Here is a 23,682-nt window from a genome sequence, read left to right on the forward strand (position 1 = left end):
GAGGATATTACATCAGGCCAAACTGTTGCAACCCTTAAAGCGAAACTGAAGACCATAAAGTTAACCTTTGCTTTTAACTGAATTTAGCAATTATATTGATTAAGCTTAAAAGGGAGACCTTAGTTTTTTGCTCTACAATCTTGCAAAATGTCCCCTGCTGTTACAAAGTCAATTTATTTCCTATATGCATGAAATGTGCTTTAGTATTAAACGTATCTTGCCTTACCTAAAGTATTATTTATTATTATGAAATGGATGGATGGGTCCAAGGGGGAACAGCCAACTAATGTAACTTCCTGGAAACTGCCATGTGGGCAGGAACTTTTAATCTTATTCTGCGAAGCACAAATGTTGAGATTCAGTTCCTACACTGAAGCAAGGTCAGCACACTCTCAGACAAAATAAATTGTACTACCTGCTCTCCAGAAGACAATGAATAACACAACTTGTACCCGAGTCAGCTATGACTTTCAACACGGATTCCTGCCTCCGGTGTACATCTTAGTATTCGTCGTTGGTTTGGTTGCTAACGGATGGGGATTGAAATCCTTGCTGCGAACCTGGAAGAAACTGAAGATCATCAATGTTTTTGTTCTCAACCTCGGACTTGCCGATATTTTGTATCTGCTCACTCTCCCCTTTCTGGTGGTGTACTACTTCATGGAGAGTAAGTGGATCTTTGGAGATGCATTCTGTAAGATAACACGATTCTGCTTCCACCTGAATTTGTATGGCAGCATTGGGTTCCTTACATGTATAAGTGTGTACAGGTACCTGGCCATTGTCCATCCAATCAGAGTTCTTGGACGAATTACTGTCGCTCACTCTGTGTGGATCTCAGTCTTGGTTTGGCTGTTGGTGTGTGTTCAATGCCTTCCAGAAATGTTCTACGTCAAAACATTTGGAAACAATCCTAAACAATGTTTTGATACCACATTTGAATTCCATGTTGAGGATTATCTGAAATACAGCTTTGGACGGACACTCGCTGGGTTTTGTTTCCCATTTCTCATCACACTGGGCTGCTATGGACATGTGATTGCCGTTCTCTGCGGAAGAAATACCACCACTAAGGTACTGAAACAAAGAAGTTTGAAGTTGCTGTTCATCTTGATCCTTCTCTTCTCTGTTTGTTACATCCCCTATCATATATTCAGAAATCTCAACCTCTGGAGAAGAGTTCTGATCAAACACAAGATGTGTCGTCAATGGTTTAATGGAGTCTACATTGCTCATAAGATAAGTCGTGGCCTTGTGTGTCTGAACAGTGCTCTCAACCCTCTGGTTTACCTCCATGGAAATGAAGATGTTCTTGCTCAGCTCAGACGACTTCTCCAGCAAGCTCGTCGGATGTTCTGCCATTTATCTTTGTCTAACTCCGGCCGTGTACCTGCGGCACAAACTGCAGAGGAATTAAACAAGATTTAAGGTTTTAACATGTTTAATGACAAATAACTAAAACAGCAGCTCTAACTCTTTTGTGCGACTGTCTATCCACAGGTTTGGTGTAAATTGACAACGTCGTAAATTAATTATCTTAAGTGATGCATTCTTTGTTTTATTGATAATCATCCTGTACAGGCTTGCATTTTTGATTGTGTAATTCATGATGCTGTTACCACATTATGATCATAAATCTTCCAAATATATAAAAAAGCATGATCGTATTGTGTCACTGCTATCATTTAGAAAGGGTTTGTGGGAAAATAATGATAATGGTACGTAGTTTGGGTTGGGGAAGCCCAGTGCAATGCATGCTCTCAATTGGTTCAGAACATGAGGTACATAGTGTCCAACAAATGCTAAAGAGGATGTCTTGTATTGGTTTTAGTTATCTTATGATATTTTATGTTTTAGTTTGTTTTCTCAGTTACACCCCTTTATTTTCTCAACTCATCGTAATGTACAATTCTGAAGCGCTTAATGATAAATAGCTCAAAGAGCTGATCTTGCATGTTCTTTAAATAGTCTAGCATCTGTATCAATATTGTAAATATTGTATATAGCCTCAGGAAAATAACCAATTCATTTAACTTTTGTGTGTATATATGCAGAAAAGATCAAAATAAAACTGTGTACAACCACTCTTGATGTGTCACTTTCTCATAAGCGGTTTATGGGAAGAAATATATCACATAATGTGATGTGTGGTTGGGGATCCCAGTATCATGCATGCCCTCAGTTGGTGAAAAAGAAGAAGTATATAGTGTCTTTCAAACAGATGTATTTTATACTTAATATAAATTAACTGTTTAATAACAAATAGCTCAAAGAAGGATAATCATCATCAGGTCACTTTCCTAACCCTAACCGTCACACTAACCCTAACCTAATTCCAACCTGAACCTTATAACCTAGTGTTAACCCTCATACAGGCCTTCATGAGGCAAAATGTCCTCACTTTGAAAAATGTCCTCACTGCAATGGTTAAAAGCTTGGTCCTCACAAGATGCCTATACAAGAACACACACACACACACACACACACACACACACACACACAAACAAACATTTTATGCTGCCATATACATTCCTTTCACTTCCTATGTCCATAAATGCCAGAAATAGTTACATACAGCTTTCATAAAAGTGAGCTAAAACGTTTACTTTGACAATACCCTCTGGCAAAAACTAATTTAAAAAAATTGGTCACAGAACAGCTAGTCTGGTTGTAGACTCTTACCTTGAACCGAGGTATGATTTTAGGATCTGACACTTAAATATTATTTTTTTTATTTTACATGTTAAAACTTGTGTTCTTATTAATATTAAATCTCGAAAGATTCATTACAATTACAGTAAGAAAGGCTTGAGAAGCACCCTCTCTCTGAAGTTGGAACTTTACCACCAGAGGGAGACTCTTACCTTCCTATTTAGGTCAATGATGAAGCAATCTTGCATCAACTTACCTGTTCACACGGTCACAAATGGAGCTAGTTATGAGAAACTCCGACTGAAACATTTAACCTTAGACTATTTTATTTTTACTTGGCACACACTTATATATTATATATATATATAGACCATATCCGCAGTGATGTGTCATAAAGATTTTTTATAAAGCATTTAACTGGTGATAAGTAGTGGTTGCGTAATAGCAAATGGACAAAGTTTAATACATGCGGAAAATGTCCCACGTAGATTTATCTTTGATCTCATTTTTACAGTTGATATTGCAGGGCATCAAACAGGAAGTTTTATTAGAACCATATAATAAATCATGCTTTCTCTTTCTCTCGTTACCTATATCGCCCACAGAGGAAGAGGTTGGTTCACACTTGGTAGAAGAGAGGATGAGTAACACCACCTGTCCTCGTGTCAGTTTCAATTTTGAACACAGATATCTGCCTCCTGTGTTAGTTTTAGTTTTCATCATTGGTCTTGTTGCTAATGGATGGGGATTGAAGTCTTTGCTGCTCAACTGGAAGAAGCTGGGTAACGTCAATGTCTTTGTTCTCAACCTTGGACTTGCCGATATTTTGTATTTGCTCACTCTCCCCTTTCTGGTGGTGTACTACTTCATGGAAAGTAAGTGGATCTTTGGAGATGCATTCTGCAAGATAATAAGATTCTGCTTCAACATGAACTTATATGGCAGCATTGGGTTCCTCACTTGTATAAGTGTGTACAGGTACCTGGCCATTGTCCATCCAATGAGAGTTCTCGGACGAATTACTGTCACTCACTCTGTGTGGATCTCAGTCTTGGTTTGGCTGTTGGTGAGTGTTCAAAGTCTTCCAGACATTTTCTACACAAAAACGTATGGAAATACATCTGGGAAATGTTACGATACCACAGACAAGAGCCATGTTGAGGAGTATCAGAAATACAGCGTTGGATGGACACTCACTGGGTTTTGCATCCCATTCCTCATCACACTGGGCTGCTATGGACATATGATGGTCGTTATTTGCAGAAGAAATACCACAGGCAAAGTTCTGAAACAGAGAACTTTGAGGTTGTTGTTCATCTCGATTCTTCTCTTCTCTGTTTGCTACATCCCCTACCATGTTTTCAGGAACCTGAACCTCTGGGCAAGAGTTCTGATAAAACAAAAGATGTGTCGTCAATGGTTTGATGGAGTCTACATTGCTCATCAGATAAGTCGTGGTCTTGTGTGTCTGAACAGTGCTCTCAACCCTCTGGTTTACCTCCATGGAAATGATGATATTCTTGCTCAGCTCGGACAAATTGTCCAGAGAGCTCGTCAGATGTACAGCCGTTTGTCTTTGTCCAACTCTGGCCATGTGTCTTTGTCACAGACTGCAGAGGAACTTTAACAATGGTGATGTTGTTACCACATGTTGACCGCAAGATACTTGAAACAATCCAGGCAATAACCATTAAAATGTGTCAAAACTATTTCAATGGTTCGTCGAAGGCAGAGCAACATTTAGCTACAGAACAAGTTAACCGGCAGGTTCATGTGTAAATAATCAATGAGTTCCTTTTATACCTTGTTTTATACCTTTTATGTTTCATGTAAAGAACATATTGCTTTGTTGTTAAAATGTACATTTAGAATAAACGTTCCTGCCTTACAGGTATGTTATGCAAGGTACTATAAGCACCAGGTGCCTTTTCAGAAATATTAACATTTGGAACAATTGGAAATGTAAAATATTGTATATTGCAGTGTGAAATCCTTGTAACTCCACGTTTGTTGATTTTAATGTTTTAGATAAGGCTTATAAATCTCATAAACTGTAGTATTTTCTTTCAAGGTGTATTAAATACCTTTTCTAATAAAGCAACTAGGGTTATACTGTCATCTTTTGGCAATCATTGAATAACATTTGCTGAGATCTAGGAGCGTGGTGACATCGTAACAACAAAGTCTGTTTTATCGACTTACTTCTTGTAAGTGAATTGGCAACATTCCCAAATCTCAAGAACAAACTTGTTGAAGAGAATGTTTCTGTTTCAATTATGAGACTGTATCAAAACTATTTTCTTTGTAACTCCAGTGGTTGCCACATAATAGGGCTGCATGATGTCAGGAAAACATGCGATAATATTGGAGAATATTGAGATGATGATATCACTTGCAATTAAAAATTAATAATGTCTCTCTGCATTGGGTTTACTGCCAACATACACCCCAGACAGTAAGTAGCCTATTATTAGCCCCAGGCCAGGCTGTTTAGTACAACCTAGTTGTTGAGTTTGGTGGGCCTTCACCACGTTAGCTTTGTTGTCTGTCGTGACACACTTGCTAGCATTCATGTAAACCACATGTATATGTGTATACACACAATATCATCATCAACATTTGCGATGATACAGTAGGGTTTCTATTTATTGTGCAGCCCTTCCACACTGACACATCTTTATTTTGGGGGCATTTTCCGTTTATTAGATAGGACAGTATAGATAGACAGGAAACAGGGAGGAGAGGGGACATGCAGCAAAGGGTCCAGGCCGAATCTGAACCTGGGGCTGCTGCAGTTAGGACTTGGCCTTTATGGTATGCTCTCTACCCATTGAGCCACTGGGTGCCCCCCAAATAACTTAATAAATACATTCTGAATTAACAACTAAAACACATTCTTTAAAGGGTGTAGTTCATTCAAGTTAATTCCGGGCATCTACTCTGCTATTACTGTGAAGTATGAGAGGGACAAACACATTTAGCTGTGCACACAGTTTCAGATATGTGACCACAAATGTAGCACAATGTCTTAACAGGAAGTCCTCTCTGAACAAAAAGCCACAAAGCTTTGGCACATCTCCCAGAATGCTTGTTACTGTTCACTGGAAATGCAAGCACACTCACACAGAGGAGCTGTTGTACTGCTGTTCTGAAGAAAATGCCATTAAACTTACTGTCCTCGAGTTAGCATAACTTTGAAAAAAGATTCCTGCCTTCTAGGATTCATTGTTGTTCTGGTAGCTAATGGATGGAAAAAACTAAATATCATCATTGTTTTTTTTGTTCTCAACCTTGGACTTCTACTTTTTGAAGAGAAAAATAATCTTCAGTGATGACATTATAGCATTATAATTATATTTGACATATTCTAAACAAATAGTTACATACAGCTTTCATAAAAGTGAACTAAAACGTTGACTTTGACAATACCCTCTGGCAAAAACTAATTTAAAAAAATTGGTCACAGAGCAGCTAGTCTGGTTGTAGACTCTTACCTTGAACCGAGGTATGATTTTAGGATCTGACACTTAAATATGAAAATTGTTATTTTACATGTTAAAACTTGTGTTCTTATTAATATTAAGTCTCTAAAGATTCATTACAATTACAGTAAGAAAGGCTTGAGAAGCACCCTCTCTCTGAAGTTGGAACTTTACCACCAGAGGGAGACTCTTACCTTCCTATTTAGGTCAATGATGAAGCACTCTTGCATCAACTTACCTGTTCACACGGTCACAAATGGAGCTAGTTATGAGAAACTCCGACTGAAACATTTAACCTTAGACTATTTTATTTTTACTTGGCACACACTCATATATATATATATATATATATATATATATATATATATATATATATATATATATATATATTAGTGGTGGGCCGTTATCGGCGTTAACGTGCTGCGTTAACGCCAGACTCTTATCGGCGATAAAAAAAAATATCGCCGTTAATCTCTTATTCCACCTCCTGTTCGGCTCAGGGGAGATGGTTCCCTCCAGGGCCGATGGCTGTTCGCCGTCGGGTTGAACCCCCTTCCGTGTGTTCTCTGGTCGGGTAATAATAGCCAGAGCGTTTAGAGACACATGCGCGCACATTTATTTACATAAAATCGCAATCGCAGTCATTTGTGCAGTTATGTAAAATGTTTCACTAAGGAAAATGACAGAAAAAGTAACGCACAGTGACTTTGATGAGTAACTTTAATCTGATTACTGGTTTGGAGATAGTAACGCGTTAGATTACTCGTTACTGAAAAAAGAGGTCCGATGCTGGTAACGCGTTACTAAGTAACATCTTGTTGAACATTCATTCATCACCAATTATCATAGTAGAACAGCTTCCTCAAGCAGTTTGTGATGCATGTTGGAAACAGGAGATGAGCCCCTGATGCGCCACCTGGCTTGAGAAACACGTTCTCAAAGACTTAGGCCTACTTTGAGTCATTATTTAGGGAGCACACACATATTATGAATGAATTCAAATGAGCCATTTTAATCTAGATTAATCTAGATTAATTCCAAAATTCAATGAGATTAATCTAGATTAAAAAAAATAATCTATGCCCACCTATATATATATATATATATATATATATATATATATATATATATATATATATATATATATATATATATATATATATATATATATATACAGGTCCTTCTCATATAATTAGCATATTGTGATAAAGTTGATTATTTTCCATAATGTAATGATAATAATTGAACTTTCATATATTTTAGATTCATTGCACACCAACTGAAATATTTCAGGTCTTTTGTTGTTTTAATACTAATGATTTTGGCATACAGCTCATGAAAACCCCAAATTCCTATCTCAAAAAATTAGCATATCATGAAAAGGTACTCTAAACAAGCTCTTAACCTAATCATCTGAATCAACTAATTAACTCTAAACACCTGCAAAAGATTCCTGAGGCTTTTAAAAATTCCCAGCCTGGTTCATTACTCAAAACCGCAATCATGGGTAAGACTGCCGACCTGACTGCTGTCCAGAAGGCCATCATTGACACCCTCAAGCAAGAGGGTAAGACACAGAAAGAAATTTCTGAGCGAATAGGCTGTTCCCAGAGTGCTGTATCAAGGCACCTCAGTGGGAAGTCTGTAGGAAGGAAAAAGTGTGGCAGAAAACGCTGCACAACCAGAAGAGGTGACCGGACCCTGAGGAGGATTGTGGAGAAGGGCCGATTCCAGACCTTGGGGGACCTGCGGAAGCAGTGGACTGAGTCTGGAGTAGATTATGCATTAGTTAATGCTAAGGTCATGCTAATTAAGCATCAACTTCGCAGTTATTAGCAGTTAGTTAATTATTATTACATAACACTTTTCCCAAAAGAATACAGTGAACCACAGGTTACACACATGAATGCCTCTGTGCCTCTGAAGGCTTGTCACACAAGATGAGGTTGTCCTGACATCTAGTGGACAAAGGTATCCACAACCGAACCAAGAAGACAGAAGACAATGAAGACAGGATACCTTTTCCTCCACTGGGTGGTGGTGCTGTACAATATGTATAACCCATATTATACCACTTCTATTTAACCTCTCTATGATCCCCCTAGGCCTTATTATGTAAACGAACAAAATTGCCTACCACAATTATGCAGATGATATAATAATAATAATAATAATAATAATAATAATAATAATAATAATAATAATAATCTTTTCTCAGGCCTTCCTAAAAAAAAGCTTCAGCTTATTCAAAATGCGTCTCCTAGTGTTTTGACAAAAAAAAGAAGTTTCTTCACTTGTGACAACATTGATTTCAAGATATTATTACTAATCTATGAATCCCTCAATAATCTAAGGCCAAAATAAACCTCCATTCTGATTCTATCCTATGAACCCACCAGACGTTTTAGGTCATCTGGAGCAGAGCTGATAACTGTTCCTGGGATTATAACAAAACATTGGGAAGCTGCTGTCAGCTGTTATGCTGCCCTAACCTGGAAGATACTTGAGGATATTACATCAGGCCAAACTGATGCGACCCTTAAAGCGAAACTGAAGACCATAAAGTTAACCTTTGCTTTTAACTGAATTTAGCAATTATATTGATTAAGCTTAAAAGGGAGACCTTAGTTTTTTGCTCTACAATCTTGCAAAATGTCCCCTGCTGTTACAAAGTCAATTTATTTCCTATATGCATGAAATGTGCTTTAGTATTAAACGTATCTTGCCTTACCTAAAGTATTATTTATTATTATGAAATGGATGGATGGGTCCAAGGGGGAACAGCCAACTAATGTAACTTCCTGGAAACTGCCATGTGGGCAGGACCTTTTAATCTTATTCTGCGAAGCACAAATGTTGAGATTCAGTTCCTACACTGAAGCAAGATCAGCACACTCTCAGACAAAATAAATTGTACTACCTGCTCTCCAGAAGACAATGAATAACACAACTTGTACCCGAGTCAGCTATGACTTTCAACACGGATTCCTGCCTCCGGTGTACATCTTAGTATTCGTCGTTGGTTTGGTTGCTAACGGATGGGGATTGAAATCCTTGCTGCAAACCTGGAAGAAACTGAAGATCATCAATGTTTTTGTTCTCAACCTCGGACTTGCCGATATTTTGTATCTGCTCACTCTCCCCTTTCTGGTGGTGTATTACTTCATGGAGAGTAAGTGGATCTTTGGAGATGCATTCTGTAAGATAACACGATTCTGCTTCCACCAAACTCTGATTGTCCATCCAATCAGAGTTCTTGGACGAATTACTGTCGCTCACTCTGTGTGGATCTCAGTCTTGGTTTGGCTGTTGGTGTGTGTTCAATGCCTTCCAGAAATTTTCTACGTCAAAACATTTGGAAACAATCCTAAACGATGTTTTGATACCACATTTGAATTCCATGTTGAGGATTATCTGAAATACAGCTTTGGACGGACACTCGCTGGGTTTTGTTTCCCATTTCTCATCACACTGGGCTGCTATGGACATGTGATTGCCGTTCTCTGCGGAAGAAATACCACCACTAAGGTACTGAAACAAAGAAGTTTGAAGTTGCTGTTCATCTTAATTCTTCTCTTCTCTGTTTGTTACATCCCCTATCATATATTCAGAAATCTCAACCTCTGGAGAAGAGTTCTGATCAAACACAAGATGTGTCGTCAATGGTTTAATGGAGTCTACATTGCTCATCAGATAAGTCGTGGCCTTGTGTGTCTGAACAGTCCTCTCAACCCTCTGGTTTACCTCCATGGAAATGAAGATGTTCTTTCTCAGCTCAGACGACTTCTCCAGCGAGCTCGTCGGATGTTCGGCCATTTATCTTTGTCTAACTCCGGCCGTGTACCTGCGGCACAAACTGCAGAGGAATTAAACAAGATTTAAGGTTTTAACATGTTTAATGACAAATAACTAAAACAGCAGCTCTAACTCTTTTGTGCGACTGTCTATCCACAGGTTTGGTGTAAATTGACAACGTTGTGAATGAATTATCTTAAGTGATGCATTCTTTGCTTTAATAATAATCATCCTGTACAGGCTTGCATTTTTGATTGTGTAATTCATGATGCTGTTACCACATTGTGATCATAAATCTTCCAAATATATAAAAAAGCATATATGCCATGATCGTATTGTGTCACTGCTATCATTTAGAAAGGGTTTGTCGGGAAATAATGATAATGGTACGTAGTTTGGGGTGGGGAAGCCCAGTGCAATGCATGCTCTCAATTGGTTCAGAACATGAGGGACATAGTGTCCAACAAATGCTAAAGAGGATGTCTTGTATTGGTTTTAGTTATCTTATGATATTTTATGTTTTAGTTTGTTTTCTCAGTTACACCCCTTTATTTTCTTAACTCATCGTAATGTACAATTCTGAAGCGCTTAATGATAAATAGCTCAAAGAGCTGATCTTGCATGCTCTTTAAATAGTCCAGCATCTGTATCAATATTGTAAATATTTTATATAGCCTCAGGAAAATAACCAATTCATTTAACTTTTGTGTATATATATGCAGAAAAGATCAAAATAAAACTGTGTACAACTACTCTTGATGTGTCACTTTCTCATGAGCTGTTTATGGGAAGAAATATGTATTTTCCTAACCCTAACCGTCACATTAACCCTAACCTAATTCCAACCTGAACCTTATAACCTAGTGTTAACCCTCAAACAGGCCTTCATGAGGCAAAATGTCCTCACTTTGAAAAATGTCCTCACTGCAATGGTTAAAAGCTTGGTCCTCACAAGATGCCTATACAAGAACACATACACACACACACACACACACACACACACAAACATTGTATGCTGCCATACACATTCCTTTCACTTCCTATGTCCATAAATGCCAGAAATAGTTACATACAGCTTTCATAAAAGTGAGCTAAAACGTTTACTTTGACAATACCCTCTGGCAAAAACTAATTTAAAAAAATTGGTCACAGAACAGCTAGTCTGGTTGTAGACTCTTACCTTGAACCGAGGTATGATTTTAGGATCTGACACTTAAATATTATTTTTTTTATTTTACATGTTAAAACTTGTGTTCTTATTAATATTAGATCTCTAAAGATTCATTACAATTACAGTAAGAAAGGCTTGAGAAGCACCCTCTCTCTGAAGTTGGAACTTTACCACCAGAGGGAGACTCTTACCTTCCCATTTAGGTCAATGATGAAGCACTCGGTCACAAATGGAGCTAGTTATGAGAAACTCCGACTGAAACATTTAACCTCAGACCATATCCGCAGTGATGTGTCATAAAGATTATTTATAAAGCATTTAACTGGTGATAAGTAGTGGTTGCGTAATAGCAAATGGACAAAGTTTAATACATGCGGAAAATGTCCCACGTAGATTTATCTTTGATCTCATTTTTACAGTTGATATTGCAGGGCATCAAACAGGAAGTTTTATTAGAACCATATACTAGATCATGCTTTCTCTTTCTCTCATTACCTATATCGCCCACAGAGGAAGAGGTTAGTTCACACTTGGTAGAAGAGAGGATGAGTAACACCACCTGTCCTCGTGTCAGTTTCAACTTTGAACACAGATTTCTGCCTCCTGTGTTAGTTTTAGTTTTCATCATTGGTCTGGTTGCTAATGGATGGGGATTGAAGTCTTTGCTGCTCAACTGGAAGAAGCTGGGTAATGTCAATGTCTTTGTTCTCAACCTTGGACTTGCCGATATTTTGTATTTGCTCACTCTCCCCTTTCTGGTGGTGTACTACTTCATGGAAAGTAAGTGGATCTTTGGAGATGCATTCTGCAAGATAACAAGATTCTGCTTCAACATGAACCTATATGGCAGCATTGGGTTCCTTACTTGTATAAGTGTGTACAGGTACCTGGCCATTGTCCATCCAATGAGAGTTCATGGAAGAGTTACTGTCACTCACTCTGTGTGGATCTCAGTCTTGGTTTGGCTGTTGGTGAGTGTTCAAAGTCTGCCAGACATTTTCTACACAAAAACGTTTGGAAATAAACCTGGGAAATGTTACGATACCACACACAAGAGCCATGTTGAGGATTATCTGAAATACAGCTTTGGACGGACACTTACTGGATTTTTTATCCCATTCCTCATCACACTGGGCTGCTATGGACATATGATGGTCGTTCTCTGCCGAAGAAATACCACAGACAAAGTTCTGAAACAGAGAAGTTTGAGGTTGTTGTTCATCTTGATTCTTCTCTTCTCTGTTTGTTACATCCCCTACCATGTTTTCAGGAACCTGAACCTCTGGGCAAGAGTTCTGATAAAACAAAAGATGTGTCGTCAATGGTTTAATGGGGTCTTCGTTGCTCATCAGATAAGTCGTGGCCTTGTGTGTCTGAACAGTGCTCTCAACCCTCTGGTTTACCTCCATGGAAATGATGATATTCTTGCTCAGCTCGGACAAATTGTCCAGAGAGCTCGCCAGATGTACGGCCGTTTTTCTTTGTCCAACTCTGGCCGTGTGCCTGTGGCACAAACTGCAGAGGAACTTTAACAATGGTGATGTTGTTACCACATGTTGATCGCAAGATACTTGAAACAATCCAGGCAATAACCATTGAAATGTGTCAAAACTATTTAAATGGTTTGTCGAAGGCAGAACAACATTAAAGCGGACCTATGATGCTTTTTGACTTTTATGACCTATAAACGTTGTTATGATGATTCATAGTCATGCTTAACCATACTAAATTATCAAATAATGACTTACATGCATTTCGACGTATTCCCTGCTGACCGTCTGGGGTGTCTGTGCAGAGCACTAAACACTATTCTAGCCAGTCGAGAAGTCACGTGTTCAAAGCGGTCTACCCTTCCGTAACTTTGTGACGTCGCATGTAACTTTGTGAAGTCACCACGCGGATGTTTCCATGTATGGTAATGCTGTCACTTCCCTGTTCGCGTCTGCCTCGCGCCCTTATAGGTCCATGCTCGCGCTTCCCGCCACTGAAAGTGTTCCGGAAGGAAGGTAACCAATCACAACGGAGTGGGGTTTGCAGGAGGGGGGAGGGGAGCGGAGATGGCCGATCACAGGCGGAGGGAGCGGAGATTGCCGAAGCACACACACTCAAGTGTTGACAGGACGTGCTGGATCGCCAAAATAAGAGAAAGAGCTTCCCGAAAATCTACATAGTTTTTTGTGATGTGATTCGTGTCAGGTTGCTCTATAGCAGTGTAAAACAAGAAATTAAGACCAGAAAAGTAGTATAATAGGTCCTCTTTAAGCTACAGAACAAGTTAACCGGCAGGTTCATGTGTAAATTATCAATGAGTTCCTTTTATACCTTGTTTTATACCTTTTATGTTTCATGTAAAGAACATATTGCTTTGTTGTTAAAATGTACATTTAGAATAAACGTTCCTGCCTTACAGGTATGTTATGCAAGGTACTATAAGCACCAGGTGCCTTTTCAGAAATATTAACATTTGGAACAATTGGAAATGTAAAATATTGTATTCACATTGCAGTGTGAAATCCTTGTAACTCCACGTTTGTTGATTTTAATGTTTTAGATAAGGCTTATAAATCTCATAAACTGTAGTATTTTCTTTCAAGGTGTATTAAATAACTTTTCTAGTAAAGCAACCAGGGTTATACTGTCATCTTTTGGCAATCATTGAATAACATTTGCTGAGATCTAGGAGCGTGGTGACATTGTAACAACAGAGTCTGTCAATGTGAGAAACATTACCACTAGGATGATCAGACAGATTTGAAAACTCCATCAGTTCAGTTTAAACTGTTTTATTTGGAGGTAAGAACATAAGTGGGTGGAATCTGAAATGTCAGTGATTACGCTATGCAGAACAACTACACACACAACTAGGTCAGTTAGAACAAGGAAGTCAACCTGTAAACTGTAACAGATATTTAGCTATATACAGTATATTTATATTGAAACAAACTGTCTGGTCATAACTTAACTGAGGGGCTTGTTTAAACATGATTGATCATCTGACTTCTTGCGTTTCTTTTATCGACTTAATTCTTGTAAGTTAATTGGCAACATTCCCAAATCTCAAGAACAAACTTGTTGAATAGAATGTTTCTGTTTTAATTATGAGACTGTATCAAAACTATTTTCTCCAGTGGTTGCCAAATAATAGGGCTGCATGATGTCAGGAAAACATGCGATAATATTGGAGAATATTGAGATGATGATATCACTTGCAATTAAAAATGACTAATGTCTCTCTGCATTGGGTTTACTGCCAACATACACCCCAGACAGTAAGTAGCCTATTATTAGCCCCAGGCCAGGCTGTTTAGTACAACCTAGTTGTTGAGTTTGGTGGCCTTCACCACGTTAGCATTGTTGTCTGTCGTGACACACTTCCTAGCATTCATGTAAACCACATGTATATGTGTATACACACAATATCATCATCAACATTTGCGATGATACAGTAGGGTTTCTATTTATTGTGCAGCCCTTCCACACTGACACATCTTTATTTTGGGGGCATTTTCCATTTATTAGATAGGACAGAATAGATAGACAGGGAGGAGAGGGGACATGCAGCAAAGGGTCCAGGCCGAATCTGAACCTGGGGCTGCTGCAGTTAGGACTTGGCCTTTATGGTATGCTCTCTACCCATTGAGCCACTGGGTGCCCCCCAAATAACTTAATAAATACATTCTGAATTAACAACTAAAAAACATTCTTTAAAGGGTGTAGTTCATTCAAGTTAATTCTGGGCATCTACTCTGCTATTACTGTGAAGTATGAGAGGGACAAACACATTTAGCTGGGCACACAGTTTCAGATATGTGACCACAAATGTAGCACAAGTCTTAACAGGAAGTCCTCTCTGAACAAAAAGCCACAAAGCTGTGGCACATCTCTCAGAATGCTTGTTACTGTTTACTGGAAATGCAAGCACACTCACACAGAGGAGCTGTTGTACTGCTGTTCTGAAGAAAATTCCATTAAACTTACTGTCCTCAAGTTAGCATAACTTTGAAAAAAGATTCCTGCCTTCTAGGATTCATTGTTGTTCTGGTAGCTAATGGATGGAAAAAAATAAATATCATCTTTGTTTTTTTTGTTCTCAACCTTGGACTTCTACTTTTTGAAGAGAAAAATAATCTTCAGTGATGACATTATAGCATTATAATTATATTTGACTGTGAATGTTGAAAGTCTTCCAGACATATTCTAAACAAAAACATCTGGAAACAAAACAGAATTTTTTTTTGATACCACAAATCCGACCCATGCTGAGGATCATCTGAAATGCAGCCATTTCTGGACACACATTCAGTTTTGTATTCCATTCCCCGTCACACTGGGCTCATGTTGTCTTGGAAATTATCTGTAAACACTAAAGAACACATTAAATACCAAACAAAACAAAGCTCAATAATGAGTTATTGCACAATCAAATCATACGACAAGATCAGATCTGTAATAGTTCCTTTAAAAAACACCAATCCCATTGTTTTTTACTTTCATGGCTTTTGCAACATCATAATTAGGGATAATTTGACCCAGAAAGAGGAACAAATTACATACATTGCAAAACAGATTTTTTTATTAATCTTTATTCACCATAGTGAAATGTACAAAGATCACAACAACGATACCTTCACAAAATACTTTCCAGCAGAAAGAATGGTTGTAATAATTTTAACATTTTAAAACTATTACAGTACAAATCTTCAAAACATTCCAACTAATTCACAGCTGTAAAAAGAAAAAGACATCACTTCAAACTCTTTGTGAATCGGCATCTCTACATTAATTCATGTACATTCTCTAAAAGACAACATTTTCATTTGGAATTTGGGGAAAATGTTTTCAGTGCTCTATAGAATTATAGAACAAGAACAAAAATGTTAATTTTACTCAAGTGCATTCTTATGAATAGTAAAATCAAAGAAACTGATTATTTGTAGTGGTCTCTTTATTTCTGTAGGATAAGTGATATATATTTTCTAGTGTTGTTACTTCAAAATATTTCTAAATGTCACATATTTTGCTAATTTTCACGTTCAAAATTGTAATTTGGGTTTCTGGTTTTCATGGTGTAGTGCCCAAGTAACCTTAATATTCCTCACAGTGCCACAGCTGATTCTCCTCTTTTCACCCTCTGTCTGAAACGCTCCGTTTTAGCACTTGTCTCTTTAAGCCCCACCCTTCAAAAAGCCCATTCTGCTCTGATTGGCCTTGGTATCAGTAGGTGTGCTCATCACAGTGGAAAATGTGGTATAAAACAGAGAGTGTTGTTTTTCTCATGCAGTGGGAGTCTCTAGTCACAACGGGGACCAATGTTGAAAAACCATGAAAAAGTGAATTTGCATAACAGGTGACCATTAAATCTCTGGTCTGTCATACTCTTATCAACAATCTCCATCTTGCTTTAGATGAGGTTCAATCTATTCATTCTTGGACTTGGGAGTGGACCTGTTTTCCTTCTTTAAACATCTAATGAGACATCTACAGGACACCCAAACAAATGCAATGACTAGCAAACCAAATGCTACAAACACTGCCATCACATCTAGATTGTGATAGGCATACCAGGGCAACTTATAGGATTCAGTGCGCAGATGTGCCGCGCCCTTATGCCTCATGACGTACTCCAACCAGAAAAGGGCACTGTCTAACGGTTTCATTGGTTTGTCATGATAAAGCTGTGACAGTTTGAGCATATTCTGTCCGTACGGCTTTTCTGGGTCTAATATATTCTTCAGAGCACTTGTGAGAGTCTCCAAATCCAAAGTTGTCACTTCCACAGACTCAGCCGCTCCCTTGGACTTGAGCCGCACAATGTTGTCGTGCTGGTCGAAGATGAGAGGAATGCCCAGAACTGGAACACCATGGTAGATTGCCTCGTAAATTCCATTGGTACCCCCATGCGTGACAAAAACCTTGGTTTTAGGGTGACCTAGTAAATCTTTTTGAGGCATCCATTCAACCAGCATGGTGTTGTTTCCCAGAGTGACAGGTCTTGCCCCGACGTGTCTCCACACAACCTTCTGAGGGAGCCTGGCAAATGCTGAAGCAAAGATCTCCGATATCTCAGGCCCAAGGTCGCTCAGAAGAGTCCCAAGTGTCATGACGATCACCCCATGGTCACCCGAACTCTGCACAAATTCCTCTAATTCTGGTGGAAGACTGCTGGATGGCTTGACCTGGAACCCACCGATGTAGACCACATTGGGCATGGTGGGACGAGGGAACTCCAGGCTAAAGTCGACCCGCATTAGCCAGAGATCGGCTCCTTGGATCAGAGACATGACGCTGACATCAGGTCCAAAATAATGATCGCACACAGCCTGGTAGGGCGGATTGGAGTAATAGTGGAACATGTAAACCAACATGCCATGACGGATGTGGTTCATTACTCTTTGGAAGAAGTCCATCTTGTCAGAGTAATGGGAGAACAATTCTGGGACGAATGACAGAGGAGACGGAGCAATGGCAAAGTGGGCCTCTCCGTTGAAAAGCCAGCGCACATTGAATACCAAGGGAAGCTTGAGATAGTGCGCCAATAGTACTCCACCTGGAAATGCAGGATCAGTCAGAAAAAGGTCATATCCAGTCTCCTTTAGCTCCTTGATTAGTATCTTATTCTCAAAGATGCTGGTGACCAAATTTGCCACAACAATCTGGTTCTCCCCAATCAAGTTGAAAATGTTCCTATAAAAATCCAGAAATCCCCATAGAGTATCTTTCCTCCGATGGATCTCTATCGACCTCTTCAGGAAAGAGGTCATGAAGGATTGGCTCTCAATGTTTTGGGATTGTTCCTGATAGATAGTGATGGAGGTGTAGTGGGGGGAGATTTCTGTGACATACCAGCTGGTGGAGGACCGTAGTACTGTAACTTGATGGCCCCGAGAATGCAGCATCTCCACCAGGACTTTCATGTTTAGCCAGTGGCTCCCATCTATAGGGAAAACTAGCACTTTTTCACCATTGCAAACGCAGAACAGAGTAGCTGAAAACAGCAGGGCGAATGCCAGGGCCGGATATGATCCCATCACTGTAGGAGAGACACATAAGTTAATGAACAAAAATTATACACAGGGCTTAGGCTGCAGAAGAGCTCGACCATTGTTTTGTAACACAAGTAATTTCTCACTCCCTGCAATGAATAACTTTGTAGGTTTGATATTGCTATTAGCTGACTCATTACTGATGTTACAAGTGTAATATTTAATCAGCATAACAGCGAAAAGTTGTTTTTATACTTTTTTTGCAGGGATTAAACAAACAAGTTATGCTAACGTCTTCCCTGTTTCCAATATTGGTGCTTAGTTGAATTTCATATGTATGCTATACACTTGATTGTGGTGTCGATCTTCTTATATAACTCTTGAAAATGAACCAACAAAGCATATTTTCCAACAGATCAAACTTTTTCTGTGAACTGGACCTCTGCTTTCAACTACAAAGAAATGTGAGGGTGACCTGAGGAATTCACCATGGAAAACAGAAATTAATTAAAAAAAATGGTTGTTCAGTCCTCGCTTCACTGTCAGTAGAAATAGCATCAATAACTAACTATACTAGTGTGCATTTTCCGAGGACACTCCTGCATGTCGCTCTCCTTCAAGTATGATCATATTATCCTGTTTATTATCCCGGTTATAAGGGCTGAAATATTCAAATGCCTGTTGGCGTCATATTTCATTCCTCATAGAACTCTCAATTGTTTATCAATTGTTTCCAACTATTTTAGATCTTCAACATTTTCTTTTTAAAATATTTTTTTGGGCATTTTTATGCTTTATTGGACAGTGTGGAGGGTCAGAGATGGAATAGCGCAGAGAGGGGAATGGCATGCAGAGAACGACCAAGGTCTGGAATTCGAACCTGTAATCTGCTGTTTATGAGGACTGAGGCTCTAGGGGGACGCTCTAATCACTACACTATGAGCGCCTCCCACATCTGTCTTTATTGTCAGCTTAAAACCACAACCTATTTAATTGTCATTGAGGACACAACCACAAACCATAGCGGAATGTACTTATAGCATACAAGATACAATCCTGCATGCACGAGCTGCACTGTAGACTCAGATTGATATCAAATGTCAAGTGAAAGGCATGAAACCACATGAAACCTGAGAAAATGAATATAAAGCTTTGTTGCTTATTGTCTTTACACAAGTGAGATTTGTATCAGCAGCAGTAACTTTTCACAGTAAAGATGCATGAGACAAATTCTGTAATAACACTAACCGTGGTGCGAGTGAGCCTTTAATAATAAAAATAATAATAATGATAATACATTTTATTTATACAGCAATTTTCAAGGTACTCAAAGACAATTTTTTTTACAATACACCCACTACATAAGCAAATTAAAAGCAAATGAAGCAATACAATCAGCATATAAAGCAGGCATAATGTCATATTGTTAAAAGCTGATGGCTAATCTGAAGAGGTATGTATTTATAAGTGATTTTGAATGTGTACAGGTCGGTACAGTCTCGACTTTCACAGTCTAGGAATAAAAAAAAAACACATTTCACATAAAAAGTTTTGTTTTGTTAGTAAAATAGCTCCTCACCTCAGGCCTCAGCAGCTACACACGCGTCTTCTCCCTCCGACCAAATATGATCCACTGTCCGAGGTTACTGTAACATGCGACTGGCGGCAGACACTCAAGTGAATGTATAACTTTAAATGTCCCTGACTGTACTGGTGCATTCTGCTGCCTCTTTGTCCAAGCAAATGTAAGCACACCCCCAGTGTTTTCCCCCCTTATGGATGTTATGCTCCTCAACTACATCTGGAAATCATTTCACACAGAAAATTCAGAAAAGTTGTTATAGTCTAACTCCCACCTCTCACTTCTCCCCTCCAAATACATAAAGAAATGCTAAAAGAAGAAGGCAAAACATTTACATAGATAGTTAAGTTGTTAAAAAATAATAATCTTATCATGTATTACAGAGTTCTGGTCTGTGAACACACTTTCTAAGAATTCACTGTGACCTTGAGTTTGAGTACATTAACTTGCTCACTCACATGGCAAACATTTGGCAGGCACTGTTACAAGTTATCTCTCCCCCATTGAGTGGTGATATAATATTTTAACCGCAGGATGCAAAGGCTAACTTGGTTTAATTTCTTGTCTTGAGTGTTAAATTCCAATTGGCAAAAGCAAACAAAGGAAGAGAGTGAGTTAGGTAAGAGCTGTGTTTTTTTAAGCCTGAAGCTTCAAAACCACATGTTATACAAATGTCTGAATATTTTCAGTTAAACTTGTATGACGCTGTTGTGTTGTATAATACCGCGTGATTTTTTTTTGCGCCCTACCAACTGAGCTTAGGGCGCCCCCTGCTTACAGCACCTTTAATTGCCAAGGTGTCAGATTGAGAGTATGTCAATGTATAACGTCATTTTTAAAAGGGGGGACGGGACTCCACTGATCCAATCATCCAAATCAAAGTTTGTTAGAAAGTTTTGACAACTTCTTAGGGCCTAACCTAGACTCCTGGGGGCCATAAGCAGAAGATGGTTTGCCCCTAAGGAGCTTATACATTTTTACAATTATGAATTTGTAGTGACACAGTGAATTACAAACTAGTTACAACATCCATAAGGACATCCCAGAAGGCTGCTGCAATATGAAAACAATTAGAGCACTTTCTTAAAGCCATCTCCAAACGTCATTGGGTTGCAAACTGTCCAAAAATAGCTTGTGGAGATACTTCTCCTAGTTCAAGTTGACATTCATGCTTGTCTTATACATTCATTTTGTTAAACTTATCTAATGCAAAAACTAAATGTGATTTTCTTTAACCTCAGCATTTTGTTAAAGAGTAAAATTTTTATTTGGTTATTGTCTTGTGTTCATTAAAAATAAAATTTTCAAGGGGGTGCTTAGCAACTGCTAAATGGGTAGAGACAGCTGTGGAAGTATCTAGTCTCTCACTCATCTCACTCAACTTAATTCGCTTGTCTTGGGTCAGGTCACGGGGGCAACAGATCCAGCAGGAAACCCCAAATTTCACTTACAGTAAACTAACATATGTTAAACAATGTTAATAAGCCTTTTGTGTTTGAATAGGGACGTCACTTGAGTCAGTGTGCTAATTCTCCAATGTATATAGTTCCAATTTATAGAAAACTGATTTAGCAATTAAGTTGCACATTTTAGATTTGGTGCAAATGTGTTGTGCCACCACAAAAATTCTAAAATGGAGAGCAAACAGTCGTTTAAACTTTTCATCCCATGTTCTTTCGCCCATTTCATTATGGGAGAGAATAGATGTTGTGTTTTGAATCCTTGCTGCTAACTAATTCTAAGGACATGTGTTTATATTGAAAGGGGAGGAAATCAAGTTAAATCAAACCAGACATTATGCAAACTGAATTGGATCTGTAAGAGTTATTCACTGCTGGAAAGACTAAATTATGCTTGGAATTAAAAAACTAATTATTGTGTTGTCTATGTTATGATAAAAAGCAGATAATACAGTGTTAAAAGCAAAAGGTTTATTTCAATAGCAAAGAGCTCCTCGGGAGGGATCTCTGATAACCCTGCACACAAATGTGTGTTGTTATGAGTGATCCTGTTTCTTAAAATCCTCACATACTTAAATTACATCACAGTGGTTGAGGAGTTGAGACAGAGGCAGACACTTCAATTTACATACATTGATATTGTAACAATGGGAGGGGCAGGCTGACTAGAGAATCCGCAGGGGGCTGTATGCATGGACAGCGTGTTTATTCAGATGTATAGTCAGGCTGGCTGGCAGATCAGCAGGGGCCGTCAAAATGTTTACCCCCACATCTATTTGAAGTGGCTTCGAGGGACTTGTCCTCAGTTTTTGTTGTTTGTAGCGCCCCCTTTGAACAATAGTGGTTGTGTTTTTACCACACCAGTGCCTGCTGTCATAAAGATTTATGTTAGCACGTGCCGGAGATGTTTCATAAACATTCAAAAATTCCTCATAGAAGGTTTGAAAATAGATCATATCTATACAATATGCATGTTGTCTGCTTTGAGTACACTTTATTTTGTCCTTTGATTGAAATTCAGTGTTGCGTTACACATGTGTACATGTGCGTGTGTGTGTGTGTGTGTGTGTGTCTGTGTGTGTGTCTGTGTGTGTGTGTATTACATGCTCCAGTGACGTTGCACAGCTGACGCCAATGGCCCTAAATGCTATTCAATAAATATAAGTGACATGTCAGCATAAATATTGCCATGTCTCCCGGTGCAACAAAGATTTCCTCCATAGCGACCTTTGCACTTGTTATGACACGCCTTCTGAGTGCCGCTGCCTCTCCATGTGTGTACGTTGTGAACTCTGGCCCTGGCAAACAGTAAAGGACAAGCCCAGTCTGCTGCTATATCATATGTCCATGTGCCTTGAAAAGAGAAGGCTCAGAGGGGGGTGAGGGGATGGGTTGAGAGAGAGAGGGGGTTTGGTTTCCTAAATAAGAGCATCACTTCTGTTGCAACTGGCCACTTAATCCAGTGTGTGTCGATTGTGCTGCTTTGCTGGTTCTGCTTTATTGGACCCTTGGCACAAAATGGAGAATCCCCAATTGGAACACATGAGGCTCCGCAGGTGTGACAGCGCAGGTGAGAAATCACAGATGAACTGTGTCTGCAAGAGAGCATGCCAAAACAATACAGTAGTAGACCTGGGCATTTAAACGCATTTTGATCGCAATTACAATTTTGTCTTCCAAGATAATGTTTTAAATTCAAGTCAAGCCTTTGAGCTAATAGGTCATGCTTTCATTTTACAGTTGAACTTTATTTTAATTCAAGAAAGTCACTGTTAATCAAAATAATTGCGATCATGATTTTTGCCATGATCGAGCAATACACTGACAAAACCTACGTGACACTTATATATACAGGCCATAGATTTGTTCATACTGACTGAGTGCAACACAGATATGCAAGTGTAAAAATAGACTCCATGTGTCCTTGCGTAATGTTGTGCTTTAAGCAGCAATGAAGCAGCTTCCCTGTTGAGAGAATAAACTGAACAAGTAGTACCTACTTATAAATAGCAGGACATTAACTCAAAGTTAAGAGAGTTGCCATTCTTTGACTGTTATTTTTGGCTTATCCATGGAAATATAGACAGTGGGATTTTATAACTAGTTTAAAAGAACATACAGTACCTTCTGAGCTCAGAACAAATCCGGTGAAGTTTCTCAAATCAAGGTCAAGGTTTAAGGCTATATTTAGCATGTCAAACTTTATATTTTTATGTAATGTTTATCTGTACAGGAACAGCGCACCATTTAAAAACAATACCAAAAAACAACAACAATTTGCATCTGTAGTCCCTGGTAAATATTCTTTGTTTTCCTATTAACTTAAGGCATGAAAAATCTGTGGAATCAAACCTTAGAATAATGTTGTGTGTAGCCACATATCTTGAGAGTTTCCCCATTACATTTTGTGTTTCCACATCTGACAGAAAGAAAACTGTAGTGCATTTCGCAAACATAGTAGTACATATAGTTGTCAGTCATTACTGGGTTGACTGTTGTTTTCCTGTATTTTTTCTCACTTGCTTAGAGATTATAAATGCTTTGCAAGACACTCTGG

The 23,682-nt window shown here is 38.7% G+C and overlaps 6 protein-coding genes across 6 annotated transcripts in view; 5 read left to right on the forward strand and 1 right to left on the reverse strand.

The window, feature by feature from the left end:
• Window positions 1-432: 432 nt before the first annotated feature.
• LOC307253560 (P2Y purinoceptor 1-like) lies at window positions 433-1,428 on the forward strand (the record flags this gene model as incomplete). The annotated part of the gene is made up of 1 exon (XM_080031670.1): window positions 433-1,428. One exon carries the CDS (start codon window positions 433-435, stop codon window positions 1,426-1,428), a length of 996 nt encoding a protein of 331 aa, XP_079887796.1.
• A 1,864-nt stretch (window positions 1,429-3,292) lies between these two features.
• On the forward strand, window positions 3,293-4,279 carry LOC307253561 (P2Y purinoceptor 1-like; the record flags this gene model as incomplete). Its single annotated transcript, XM_080031671.1, has 1 exon — window positions 3,293-4,279. The coding sequence occupies one exon, from the start codon at window positions 3,293-3,295 to the stop codon at window positions 4,277-4,279; it is 987 nt and encodes a 328-aa protein (XP_079887797.1).
• Window positions 4,280-9,071: 4,792 nt separating this feature from the next.
• Window positions 9,072-10,016, forward strand: LOC307253562 (P2Y purinoceptor 1-like; the record flags this gene model as incomplete). The annotated part of the gene is made up of 1 exon (XM_080031672.1): window positions 9,072-10,016. One exon carries the CDS (start codon window positions 9,072-9,074, stop codon window positions 10,014-10,016), a length of 945 nt encoding a protein of 314 aa, XP_079887798.1.
• A 1,629-nt stretch (window positions 10,017-11,645) lies between these two features.
• On the forward strand, window positions 11,646-12,632 carry LOC307253563 (P2Y purinoceptor 1-like; the record flags this gene model as incomplete). Its single annotated transcript, XM_080031673.1, has 1 exon — window positions 11,646-12,632. One exon carries the CDS (start codon window positions 11,646-11,648, stop codon window positions 12,630-12,632), a length of 987 nt encoding a protein of 328 aa, XP_079887799.1.
• Window positions 12,633-15,715: 3,083 nt separating this feature from the next.
• Window positions 15,716-19,837, reverse strand: LOC307252570 (UDP-glucuronosyltransferase 2B20-like). Its single transcript, XM_080030275.1, has 2 exons — window positions 19,663-19,837; window positions 15,716-18,130 (listed from the first exon to the last, which is right to left on the reverse strand). The coding sequence occupies exon 2, from the start codon at window positions 18,126-18,128 to the stop codon at window positions 16,518-16,520; it is 1,611 nt and encodes a 536-aa protein (XP_079886401.1). The 5' UTR covers window positions 18,129-18,130; window positions 19,663-19,837; the 3' UTR covers window positions 15,716-16,517.
• Window positions 19,838-22,643: 2,806 nt separating this feature from the next.
• Window positions 22,644-23,682, forward strand: part of LOC307252571 (6-phosphofructo-2-kinase/fructose-2,6-bisphosphatase-like) — a gene marked incomplete at both ends in the record, with an annotated part of 10,909 nt that continues 9,870 nt past the window's right edge. The window contains one exon of the mRNA XM_080030277.1: window positions 22,644-22,695. Within this exon, the coding sequence (XP_079886403.1) occupies window positions 22,644-22,695 (52 nt within the window). The remainder of the gene's footprint in view (window positions 22,696-23,682) is intronic.

The sequence above is a fragment of the Ammodytes marinus genome, assembly GCF_949987685.1.
Source record: "Ammodytes marinus genome assembly, chromosome: 7".
NCBI lineage: Eukaryota > Metazoa > Chordata > Actinopteri > Uranoscopiformes > Ammodytidae > Ammodytes > Ammodytes marinus.

Coding starts and splice junctions, on each gene's coding strand:
- LOC307252570 (XM_080030275.1), bottom strand. CDS start 18,128: ATGGGATCATATCCGGCCCTGGCATTCGCCCTGCTGTTTTCAGCTACT.